Source organism: Pezoporus occidentalis, unplaced genomic scaffold, assembly GCF_034315485.1.
Source record: "Pezoporus occidentalis ecotype Australia unplaced genomic scaffold, CSIRO_AGI_Poc_V1 ctg321, whole genome shotgun sequence".
Taxonomy (NCBI): domain Eukaryota; kingdom Metazoa; phylum Chordata; class Aves; order Psittaciformes; family Psittacidae; genus Pezoporus; species Pezoporus occidentalis.
Window position 1 is genome coordinate 186,164 of NW_026915170.1, and position 12,533 is coordinate 198,696.

Genomic DNA, 12,533 nt, shown 5'->3' on the forward strand with positions numbered 1-12,533 from the left:
GAAGTTCTTGGGGATACATACTGTTAGAAAATGGTCACTCCTTTCTCTACAGCTCCCCAGAAAGAGGTAAAATGCCCCACTTCAGCTTCTTCCCAGTCCTCCCTGCCTCAGGGCTGCTTGGGACCATCGCCACTCCACATCTGACAATGCTGCAGTGTGTTGGCACTCTGTGGGCTGTGAAGGTCCTTGGGAATGTCTTTGTTGCATTACTGCACACCCACAGTCATCACACTTGCAAAACAACATCACTGGCAGTTATTTTCTAGAAGAAAAAATACCTAAAAATAGTTCAAGCCTGGTCTGTGTTGGAGAACGAAGCGCCTCAGGACACGGGTTGTGCAGATGAAGCCTTGGTGCTTTCGCTGCCTTTCTGTGTTCACTTCTGCAGTTAAAGGGTTTGTGTACAACAAAACATTTGATAGTGAACCAAAAGCAATTCCCCATGTGAGAGTGAAAACACCGAGACACCGAGTCCATTTGGAAGGGAAAGGTTACCAACAGCAAAGAAATGCTTTTAAATACTTGAAAATAAAAAGTCCCTTTTTTATGTCAAACCATACATGCGTGGTGTTAGAAAAACAGAAGGTAAGGATAAATACAGGTTTGATACTTCCTGTACCATCCATCATGTATAACCGAGGCTACAAACCCACTTCACATAAATCAACCCAGGTTCATGTCCAAAGGTTTCTTCCCATTTATCATCAGTCTTTGTAAAACACAAAAAGCTCCACAGAAGAGTGCCCATCTTCTGCTCCTCAGTATGTTTGGTCCCTCACGCCCAGAGCTCTGTGAGGCAGCTCGCTGCGTTGCTGGTGATTCACATGCCTCCACCACTTGATTTCAGTCACAGGGGAAACATCCAGACCCTTTATTTCTCCTCTCAAAGACAGGAAGTGGGATTAATTACAATCTGTAGACAGAGTAACAGCTCCAAATGCAGATTCACTTTGCTGAGGAGTCCCAGATCCACACAAATGAGAATTCCACCGCTCTGCTCACGGGGAGGACAAGTGTTCCCAGTTACCTGTTCTGCATGTGGATATCCACAGGTATGAAGGTCACTGTGGGATGCTGAGGCAGGCTGTGGCTGGGCTGCCCTAATGCAGGTGACATTGCTGCTTTGGTGGGTTTGGGCTCCAGCTCCCGTTTCACTCTCATGCGTCTGTAAAGGCAAAAATGAGATGGTCACTAGAGCTGGTAAGTCTTGGGAAGACTGCTGCGGAAGCAGGTTACATCAAACAGCTTCTTAAAAGTCAATACAAGACAGGATTTCATCCCAAAGATACTAAATGGCAACTCAGGGCTCCTAGAGCATGTAAGTGTAACCCAGCACCCTGAAAAGTGCAAAATCAAGCTCCTCTGGCAGCCACGATGCACACCAGAATGCTCCCTTGTGTCAACAGGGACCTCTAGGAACAGCTTCCATCCAGCATCCTCCATCACGAATCTCCTCCCGCTTCCCAGCACTTCAGTCACAGAACAGCAGCAGGGAGAGGAAGGGATTTCAGTCAAGTTAGCTTAGCATCTCCTGGAAACTTGCAGCAACCAATACTGAAATGGTCCATTAGGTGAAAGCACACTCAGCAGTGACCTTGGTTCATCCTTTCTCACCTTAGTGAAGTACAGAGCTTGGCACATACCTGTTGTATGTTTTCAGTATGAGCAGAACCACTGTAAAAATGATAATCACTCCTACTACAATGGCAGCAACTATGGCTCCAGAGCCTGGCAGGGAAGCAGAAAGGGAAAGAAGCCTTATGTACAAAGTTGTCATTGTACGGTTTGAAGTTTGCGAAGTTCAAGGTCCACTTAAAATAAGGCAAACACAGCCACCTCCCCAGTGTGTTTCTTACTTTGATAGAGGCTTTGTTCTTGAGACTTTGTGGTCACGTTTACTGAGAGCTGGGTGTTATTGACCAGTGGTGCGGCTGTCGTCATCTTGAGTCAGCTGCAGGAGGGAAAAAGAAGAGTGAGTTCATAAAACATTAACCAGCATTTGACAGTGATAATTAGGCAACACTCCATCAAAGATTCAGGGCCACTGAGTGCGCAGTCACTGGACTGGGGTTCTTCAGATTTCCTTCGAGGTGAAAATCTGGCTCTGCTGAAATCAGTGGTGGCTTTGCTACAACCTAGTCTGGAGCAACTTGCCTTAAAGCACACACTGCTTGGAATTAGTAGGCTAAAATAAGATACAAACTCACTTATGCATTGTTATCTATATATTATTGCTGTTATACAAGCTTTGGGTAAATATGTATTTTAAATGCTTTAGGATTTCAGATTATCATTTCAGGTTGAGATTCAAATCATTGCACAAGTGAAGTGAACAATTCAGTATTCAGTAACATGTCTTTAAGTAAAGGAGCCTGCAGTTAAAGGATTAAAAACTCCTTTATAGAATAGAATTAAGTAGTTTCAAGCATCTAACCTGAAGAAGAAAAACCATTTAACCCCTAACTGGAAGTTCTGAAGGTTACACGACAAACAACACTGACCCATGACAGGAAAAAAGATTGCAGTGTGACTATGATGGGAAGCTGATGCAAGTTTAACCAGTGCCTCACTCATGCCAGTGTCACCCCAGTCTGTTACTGGAAGAGGGCAAGTGCCCAAAGCTGAACCCACGTCTGCTCCTGCATCTGGGGAGGAAAAACTGCCGCTCTAGAAAGAGCAGCGTGTGTTTGCTGATTTTATAAGCGTTTTCCAAATGTTTTCTAAATGTGACCAGTAACCTGAGCCATTAAAAGCCTCCTTCAGCCTGAGAAGGGTGTGATACCACTTCAAACAGACCTCTGAAACCATTTCAGCTCCCAGCTTCAGGGAGCTAATGCGCTCAAACTCCCCATCGAAATTATTCTTCAACACCTGATACTGGAATTGAGGTTCCTTGTTTCAGATGGTGCCCAGTACAACCAGGCAGGACTCTGCCCTGCTCTGTTATGCTCTATTGGGGTACTGTGCATCTGTGGCATGTTCTTAGTGGCTTCAATTTTACACAGCACAAGAGATAGAATAGCCAGAAAATTAAATTATTAAGTGGACAGAAATCAGTCGGTAATAAAAAGAACTGGAAATTTGAAAGGGCCTTTCCCTTCCCTTCCTTTTCCCCCCCTTGAGGTTTTCCTACAGGTTTCTGCAAAGCAGCATTGATCGAACAAATCCCAGGTTGTGGCAGGCTGCAGGTCTGGGAGGGAAGGAGGACACAGCTCTGACTGCTCCTGACAGGCGAGGTTGTTTCGGGGTGGGGAGGCCGGTGGCTGAGTCAACACACGGTGTGTACTTGGGAGGCTCCTCGCAGAGAGAGGAGGAACGAGAGAGGTCAGTAACCAGCAGCAAGGGACAGGGTCAGCGCCTGCCTGGGTAGGGAGGATCCGAATTGCAAGGTCCATTCATCAAATACTTCGATCCCCTGAAGTTAAAAAGGTTCCAGGTTTTTCTTTTAATCTAAAAACCAAATTAACTCTGTTTCAAGCCTGTAACTGGGTCATTCTCCCCTGGCTGAATGATTCCTTTGTCTAGCCAAGGCCAAGTTAATCCAGCAACATGATCATCAACTGTAGTTGTAGATCTGTCCATGCTGAAAGAACTGTTTTGTCTTTAGAGTTTGCCTTTACTATACCACAGCAGAAGGATTCACACATGCCTTGGAGGAGCCTGGGCACCCGTCTGCTTCCCACCCATCCACTCAGTGCAGGTTGTACCACCGACAAGAGGAGGCTGAAGAGGCTCCATCCTGCTGCAGGCTGGGGAAACCCGAGCAAGTGTTTTGACCATAGGCATAATACAGAAAAAGCCACATCCAGCTTTTACCTTGCTGCTCCTGACTAGAAGAGCACAAATTCCAGAGTTACAGAAGGGGTTTTCTCCTCCTCTGCCTATTAGAATACCCCCCCCCCAAAAAAAAAAAAATAAGGCTGAATATTTCAATATTAAGCCATGTTGTACTCATACCTACTGCAATCTGGTTCAAACCACCCTGGTAATGGTGAGCTATTTGTGCCTGAGTCACACCTCTAACTGAAGAATTCTTGTTGTCAGTGAAACCACGCGTTACAGAAAGGATGACTTTATCTGGCAGGGTGTAACAAGTCCAGGATGTAGCTTGGAGAATGAATCAAATCTTTGGGTTTTCTGCGCTGTGCAGCAAGTCAAGAGGTCCAAGGTCTGTGTCTCAGGCTGGGGTGGGAGGCACAGGTTCCCCCTTTACCTACAGCCAGCCTCAGTTCCGCTCCCCTCCCAGCAGTCATCCAGATTACGCCTGGCCAAGCCCACGCTGTGCAACTCAAGGACCCAGCCAAGTCCACCAAACCCCCTGGGAACCCCCCAGGTTCAGGGTATTCCCAGCTGGATCCTTTGCTTAGAAAAGCATTTGGGGAATCAGGGGTGGTCACTAGAAGCTGTAGAGCAGGGGAGCAGAGGTGGACTTTGAGACAGCAACCACACCACATTCTTCCTCTCTGACACATGGCACACATTGGCCGGGGGGGTTTGAGGGCCTCCAGCTCACCCGCAGCTCTCGGGGCTGGGGGCACATTCCCGTGTTATGGAGCTGGAAACGTTTCCATAAAGTGAAGCTTTGGGCACGTTTCCATTCCAAACAGCGGGGCAGATCCACGAGAGGTTGTTTTGGCAAGCGGCAGCAATGCCCCCATTGATACACCTTGCACCTGCCCTGCCCCTGCTCACTCGCCTGGATCAGAGCTCGCCTGTCAAGCAGCTCCTGCAGTTACAGGAGAGGGGAGATGGGGAACAGAGCCTTCGGACTGAGGTTTTTGCAGGAGAGCAGGACTTTGGGAGCCAACTCCCTGCAGGAGGCAGGTGCTGGGCAGGAAGAGGCACCAGTGCTTCGCCACCTTGGAAAGGGAGGTCTGCATTGAGCTGTGTGCAGGCTTTAAACTACACAAATCAGCTGTTGTTTCCAGCAGGAATATACATGGGGTTTATCCCAGAAGCTTCACTGGAGAATTCATTCACCCTTTCAAGTGCTCTGCTGCACAGGCAGCGTTTTCTTTGTGTAGTGTGGCCAAACACAGGCTGAAAACCAAGGTGATTTTTCTCTCCTCACTCACACAGGTCTAAGGAAGAGCACTGGCTGCCAGCTCTGCCGTGCTGGGGCTCCATCCCCTTCCCAACAGTGTCAACGGGGCTGGTCTTAAATCACAAAACCCACTGAGGAATGGGACAACCAAACCCAGCTCTGGTTTGCTTGACTCCTGGGTGTCTCAGTATTCTGGCTAGGAAAGGGAATATTGTCTGGGATATTTAGACTGGGATTTGTTCCCTCAGGTCCTCTTGCAGATGTAAATGAACAAGTGCCATGTGAAAACCATCTTGCACAATCAAAAGGCCACCAAGAGCTGAGTTCACATGAACACTACCAGGGTGCTGGAGCTATGTGAGGAGGGGCAAATTGTCAGAGGTATAAAGCATTCATTTCAATAAGCAAATGCCAAAATGTCATTGAAGAAGCCCAAGAGGCAGCCGGGTCCTGTTAAATAAGGGGAAAGGACTTTGTACCACAGGAGCTGTGGGTGTCCTGGCAGGTGGCTGAATCTGATTTGTTCTCTTGCACGAATTCCACACCACAGACCCATCCCCATCCTTTATGTGGGAAGGAAGAGGCTGAGGAGTCAGCTACCACCATCCACATGAACCCTGCTGCCACGCCACAGGAGCTCTATGCTAAGGCATGTCTGCCTGAGGTCCAGTGCACACTGTCTGAGGTCCAGCTCAGCTCGCACATCAGCCTAAGCAGCAAACTCACTTCCATCCCAGGGAGGAGTTAATCCTCCTAAGGAAGCCCAGAGCTCTTCTCCCTTCAAGTAACTGAGCCCAAGCACAGGGACCTGGCCTGGGATCTGCCCCAGGCAGTGGATGGTGTTTCAGCTCCCCTCCTGCCTCACTGACATTCCCTGTCTTTGCAGCCAGATTCCCTGTTGTGTGCTTTGAACCGGTGTGTTTCATTGTGCCTGGCTGCTTCCAGCACTGAGGGACTCAATCGGGCATCCATGGCACAGCATGGGAGGGAAACAGCCTCACGATGGAGAGTCACCAACTAGGCTTCAGCTCCCGAAACCCCGTAACTCATAATCGTGGGTGCAAACAGCCTCATGGCCATGCAGCCACGTGCTTCCAGCAGCATCACGAGCCACGGGAACAGGGAACATCGCCGGGGGTAGAGGCAAGCTGTATTTTCAGAAGCAATGAACCCAGTGCTGCAGAGAGACCGGAATGTGCCTGAATTTACCTTGTGAGGCTCAAAAGAGGGAAGAAGGAGGAAAAAAAACCCTCAAGTTCAATCGGCTCCTGGGAGCTGAGGCATAGCCATGGCCTGAGGCGAACACCCGGCTCTCTGTGGAGCCTGTGTCCTATGTGTCCCCAGCTCGGACCAGCACCTATATGTGAGCGTTTGTCTCAGGTCCTGACATGAGCTCTCCAGGTTCAGCTGTTGTTAAAACACAGATTAAAAGCATTTCCTTTCCTTGCCAAGTCAGTTACACAAGCTGCAGGCAACTGCACCGTGCAGTAGCAGCACCAAGAACAAACAGCAGTCATTGTACCTGGCTACAATTACACTGAGAGGGGCTGGAACGGCTCAGCTCCTGCAGACGATGAGGACCGGGGCAGTGAAGGCAGGTCCCCAGACAGGAATGCCCCCGCTTCAAAAGCCATGCCCACAAACACGAACCAGAGAGGCTTTGTCAGAAACTTGCCCAGGAGCAAGGTCTAAACTGGGCTGGGAACTGCAGAGTTCCCAAGTCCAACTTTCTGCCTTAAAACACTGGGCCACATCCCCCCCTCCTCTCCCTCTGTGTGAATGCACTTATTCACAGGAGCTCCAGCAGCTCCACCACGACCAGCAAAGCGCATCCACACCATAAAAACACGGTGGCTCCTGCAGGGCAGGGCTGCCTCTGCAGGCAGCGCACGGAGGCAAAACAAGCCAGAGGTGTTTTCCCACTGGTTCCAGGCCAGGATCTCAGGCACACTTGGATTAGAAACCTTGTAAATGTTATGTCAGAACCAGGGTTTGAACTGGAACGGACAAACCCCACCAGGCTGCTGGAGCCCAGAGCTCAGCTGTGGCCCCCAGAGCTGCTCAGAGGGGCTGTGGATTGAGCTCCCGTGACAGGCATAGCCCAGAGGGAAGAGGGAAAACCCAGCACAACCAGCCCCTTTGGCCAGACCTATGGGAAGCTCACCTTCAAACCCACTGCTGAAACAGCACCTGTGACAAGAGAAGGAAAAAGGAGCTACCTGCAGCAAATCAGGACAACAGCAAGCAAAAGAGAGGCACACGAGCCAAAAGGGTTGAAATCCGTAGCCTATCCTCCACCTTTCTGCCCAGCCAAGCCAATCCATGGCTGGAGTCCAGCATCATTTGTGAATGATTTGCCCAAACCAGGACTGGCTTCCCCGGGTAGGAAACCACTTCTCCCAGTTCCGATTGCATCTCACGCCTCCCTGGCCAGCCCCTTCTGCTCTCTGAACCCTTCCCTGCCTGAGGCCAATCCCTTACCCAATGGCACGCAGATGCCAGGAACCAGCCCAGGGAGGAAGAGGATCCCAGATGTGCCTTCAGGCACCTCTCACTGCATCCAGCAGAGCCAGGGAGATGGCAACAGCTTCTCCTGGAATACCTTACACCGAGGTACCCATGGGACACAGCAAACACCCGTGGCTCACACTGGGAACCAGACCAGCCTGGAATGAGTTCTCACCTGAGCTGCCTTTCATGGCAGAGCTCTCTGCATTTATGAGCACAAACCATGGGGTGTGAATCGACCGCTCCTGTTCAGTGGCTGAGGGTGCTCTTTTCGAGGGATGAATACCCCTGCTTCAGTGCTAGGTGAGTTCTGAGGCTTCCATCACAGGCTCAGAAGCCTCCAAGGGCCTAACACACTGTAGGTTTCAGCTGCGGTCCCCATGCCTGTGACTCAGTGTGAGCAGCACAATCGTCCCCACCACATCTCTTCCCTCTCCCTCATGCTCAGCCTCTCCCAGCTCCTCAGCAACGCTGGTCCCAGCCTGGCACAAAGGCACGAGAACCCCACACAGGGGTGACCCTGGTGAGCAGATGTCAGCACCCACAGGGTGCTCAGCACCCCTGGATTTTCACCAGTAACTGCTGATCCAAGACCACAGTGGGGCATCACTCACAGACTCCTCCAGCTCCTTTGTGCACTGAATCCGGACTGATCCACTGTTAGTGCTGTAAGTAAGAAAAGGCATTTAGCGTAACGAATACAAGTCACGCTTCAGTAGCAGCAGACAGGTAGGAGCAGGGCTGGGCAGGAAACCCTCATGAACTACTGCCAACAAAGGAGCCGAGCCTGCTGCCAGCTGCGGGCTGGCGTTTATGGCTGTGTCTTCTGCAGCACAAGGTGCTCCCCAGCTCTTGGGCTGGGTCTGCTGCAGCTGAAGCTGCTCATCTACCAGCGCTGCAGGTTTTGGATCTCTCAGCTTTTTCTGCATTGAAAAATACAGAGGGAATTGCGTGTGCAATACAGAAAACAGCTCCTTCCACTTCACAGGCTTCTAAAGCACTGCACACGCGGTGCAGGCAGCCCTGCTGCACCCGTGAGGATGTTCCCCTCCTCCAGGCACACCGGAGGCAAGCACATGGCAGGCGGTACCCCAGGCACCCCGTATCGCACCAGAACGCCCCGAGCCCCTGGCCAGCACACGGTGCCCAGCCAAGAGTTCCGGTGGGGCCACGAAGCCACCGGTGGCTGCGCTTTGCCTCCAGCCCGAGCCCTCCGTGCAGCAGCACGGGTCAGTGTGGTGCCTGCTGACAAATCCTACGCTTGCTCCAGCGGGGAAGTCCTGGGGCAGTCGGTACGTTCCTCGCCGTGAAAACCCAGGGATCGCAGGTCGACCCTGTCAGCGACTTCAGCCTGTTCCCGACAAGGAAAGCAGTGAAGCCCTGCTCCATGCTCAGACACTCGGTGCACTAACACAACGCTGCGAGCTTTCTCGTTCTTTTCCTCTTAAACCTTAGTCTGGCAGCCCCTTGCAGCTCCCCAGCCGCGGAGTAAAACAAAACACGGCAAACACACACACACAAACACACACACAAACACACACAAACACACACACAAACACACACAAACACACACACAAACACACACAAACACACACACAAACACACACACAAACACACACACAAACACACACACAAACACACACAAACACACACAAACACACACACAAACACACACAAACACACACACAAACACACACAAACACAAACACACAGCAAAACCCAAACCAACAGAACCTTATTTATGGTGCTGGGGCTGAATGAATCCGGACGAGAGGCTCATATCCACAGCGATGAGAGGGCGCAGCCGGTGCGAGAACGAGTCCTTCGCAGCCCAGCAGCCCCGCGCTGTGGGAGGGAGCAGCTCCCCGGCTCAGCGCCGGGACCTCAGCGCTGAGGATGCCAACGAGAGCGGCGGCAGCTCCGGTTCAGCGCAGCGGGGGCAGAGCCCCGGGCGCGCACGGTCCCCGCCGCCGTCAGCGCTCGCCACAAACCCCTCCGCTGGCAGCGGCACCGCCTCCGGCCCTGCCCGTCCCGTCCCGTCCCGCCGCAGGTGCGGAGCTTCCCCCTGCTCCAGGGGAGGAGCAGAGCGCGGAGCCCAAGCCCGGCCGAGCGCTCCCCCCCACGCCGGGTCCCCGCTCCCGGTACCGCGGCGCTTCAGCCCCTCGCGGAGCCCGTGCGGACCCGGCCCGAGGGCACCCGAGTGCACAAAGGGCTCCAGGGACTTCGGGGGGAGCACCCCGAGCACCCCCATGCAGAGGCGGGGCAGGGGCTGTGTACGGACGGGTACAGTCGGCAGGATCGACCCGGGATGGAGCCCTCGGCTGCGAGCCTGCGCTCACTTGGTTTTAGCACAGAATCACAGCGCGGGGCGGGTGGAAGGGACCTGGGACATCCTCCCCTCCTAAAGAAACGTTTGTGCTTTCCTAACACAGGCCTTGTTCCGCTTCGCTGTTCGCAGCGTCCTAATGCTGAACCCAGGCTGAACCCCACAGAACAAAACCACAAAGAGTTTCAGGCAAACGTTTCTTTGTTTGCACAGCTACACAAATCCACATTGGTCACTTCCAGCTAAACCCTTCTGCCTCCATCCCACCACAACCCCGCACAGGTATCACAGCGCCTTACAGCCACGAGTGACTCTCGGGAAGCATTACTCACCACTCGGTTTTCCAAGGGAACAGATGCAGTTTGGTTGGTTCCTTTGCAATTACTGCCCCATCCTGCATAAACAAGAAGGAACGGGAGGCTCTCTTCTGGGCACAGCAGTGGTGTCCTGCCTGCACACCTTCCTTGGGCTGCATCCCTGTGCAGAGCAAGGGGCTGCTTTCATCAGCGGGCACTCATGACTTAGAAAAGGAGCACAGTTACATCTATGTTCCTAATAACAGACAGCGATAGCCCCGATTTCATTGGAGTTGCACAAGAGAGGAGACACCAGTGACTGCCCACCAGCCCCAGTGACTGCCCATCAGCCCCAGTCACTGTCCATCAGCCCCAGTGACTGTCCATCAGCCCCAGTGACTGTGCATCAGCCCCAGTGACTGCCCATCAGCCCCAGTGACTGCCCACCAGCCCCAGTGACTGTGCATCAGCCCCAGTGACTGTCCATCAGCCCCAGTCACTGCCCATCAGCTCCAGTGACTGCCCACCAGCCCCAGTCACTGTCCATCAGCCCCAGTGGCTGCCCATCAGCCCCAGTGACTGTGCACCAGCCCCAGTCACTGCCCACAAGCCCCAGTGACTGTGCACCAGCCCCAGTCACTGCCCATCAGCCCCAGTGACTGCCCACCAGCCCCAGTCACTGCCCATCAGCCCCAGTCACTGTCCATCAGCCCCAGTGACTGCCCATCAGCCCCAGTCACTGTCCATCAGCCCCAGTGACTGCCCATCAGCCCCAGTGACTGCCCACCAGCCCCAGTGACTGCCCACCAGCCCCAGTGACTGCCCATCAGCCCCAGGGACTGTCCATCAGCCCCAGTGACTGCCCACCAGCCCCAGTGACTGTCCATCAGCCCCAGGGACTGTCCATCAGCCCCAGTGACTGTCCATCAGCCCCAGTGACTGTGCACCAGCCCCAGTCACTGCCCACCAGCCCCAGTGACTGCCCATCAGCCCCAGGGACTGTCCATCAGCCCCAGTGACTGTCCATCAGCTCCAGTGACTGCCCATCAGCCCCAGTGACTGTCCATCAGCCCCAGTCACTGTCCATCAGCTCCAGTGACTGCCCACCAGCCCCAGTCACTGTCCATCAGCCCCAGTGACTGCCCATCAGCCCCAGGGACTGTCCATCAGCCCCAGTGACTGCCCACCAGCCCCAGTGACTGCCCACCAGCCCCAGTGACTGCCCATCAGCCCCAGGGACTGTCCATCAGCCCCAGGGACTGTCCATCAGCCCCAGTGACTGTCCATCAGCCCCAGTGACTGTGCACCAGCCCCAGTCACTGCCCACCAGCCCCAGTGACTGCCCATCAGCCCCAGTGACTGCCCACCAGCCCCAGTGACTGCCCATCAGCCCCAGGGACTGTCCATCAGCTCCAGTGACTGCCCATCAGCCCCAGTGACTGTCCATCAGCCCCAGTCACTGTCCATCAGCCCCAGTCACTGTCCATCAGCTCCAGTGACTGCCCACCAGCCCCAGTGACTGTCCATCAGCCCCAGTGACTGCCCATCAGCCCCAGGGACTGTCCATCAGCCCCAGGGACTGTCCATCAGCCCCAGTGACTGTCCATCAGCTCCAGTGACTGCCCATCAGCCCCAGTGACTGTCCATCAGCTCCAGTCACTGTCCATCAGCCCCAGTCACTGTCCATCAGCTCCAGTCACTGTCCATCAGCCCCAGTCACTGTCCATCAGCTCCAGTGACTGTCCATCAGCCCTGTTTATGTGAAAAGAGGAAAAAGTTCTGTATTTTCACTGAATTCCTGTTGTCTTTGTTGTGGAAAGCGGAGCACTGGGGTACTGGGAGAGGTGCTCTGCAGACCCCGTTCTGTCCTCCAGGATGGAACCAGAGCAGATCCCCTATGCCTGGATGTGGTGTGAGGCACAGCTGGGTCCCAAATTGCTTGTCAGATTCCTAGCACAGCGCTGTGGGGCAGGGCCAGGAACCTGTTACAGCATTTATGGGCTCACCCGGAGGCACCAGGCCCCAGAGGCTGGGGTCCCCAGCAGCTCGGCTGCTGCCCATCCTGCTCCTCAGGGAGCTGTTGGCTGCCTTGCCAGAGCCTAGGAAGCTGCTGTAAAACCCCACTGCGATGGTTTCCAGGCATCACAACGTGCCAGAAAAGCCACTGTCATTTATGAAGTGCCATTGCTGGTACAATGCTTGAGCAGGGTGTGAAGAGCTACAGCAAAGCCAAGTAAAAGCTCAGTAAATGTGCTCTTTCGAAGCATGTGTGGCAAAGGGGGGGAGGCTGTGACTTCCCTGGTGCTTGCTCGGGAAGAAGTCCCTCACCATGTCCTTAACTTACAGCCTTTATTCTATT

The 12,533-nt window shown here is 53.5% G+C and overlaps 1 protein-coding gene across 3 annotated transcripts; it reads right to left on the reverse strand.

Annotated features, from left to right (window-relative positions):
• Nucleotides 1-841: 841 nt before the first annotated feature.
• Nucleotides 842-9,539, reverse strand: NCMAP (non-compact myelin associated protein). 3 transcript variants are annotated; one of them, XM_062628742.1, is made up of 4 exons: nucleotides 9,287-9,539; nucleotides 1,857-1,951; nucleotides 1,644-1,728; nucleotides 842-1,165 (listed from the first exon to the last, which is right to left on the reverse strand). In XM_062628742.1, the coding sequence occupies exons 2-4, from the start codon at nucleotides 1,939-1,941 to the stop codon at nucleotides 1,024-1,026; spliced, it is 312 nt and encodes a 103-aa protein (XP_062484726.1). In that variant the 5' UTR covers nucleotides 1,942-1,951; nucleotides 9,287-9,539; the 3' UTR covers nucleotides 842-1,023. The 3 variants fall into 3 exon arrangements, with proteins under 3 accessions (XP_062484726.1, XP_062484725.1, XP_062484724.1); XM_062628741.1 differs by having other exon boundaries at nucleotides 1,857-2,645; XM_062628740.1 differs by lacking the exon at nucleotides 9,287-9,539 and having other exon boundaries at nucleotides 1,857-3,892.
• Nucleotides 9,540-12,533: the final 2,994 nt, after the last annotated feature.

Coding starts and splice junctions, on each gene's coding strand:
- NCMAP (XM_062628742.1), bottom strand. CDS start 1,941: ATGACGACAGCCGCACCACTGGTCAATAACACCCAGCTCTCAGTAAAC. Junction 1,729..1,856: donor AGAACAAAGCCTCTATCAAA/GTAAGAAACACA, acceptor CTTCCCTGCCAG/GCTCTGGAGCCATAGTTGCT. Junction 1,166..1,643: donor ATACTGAAAACATACAACAG/GTATGTGCCAAG, acceptor TTGCCTTTACAG/ACGCATGAGAGTGAAACGGG.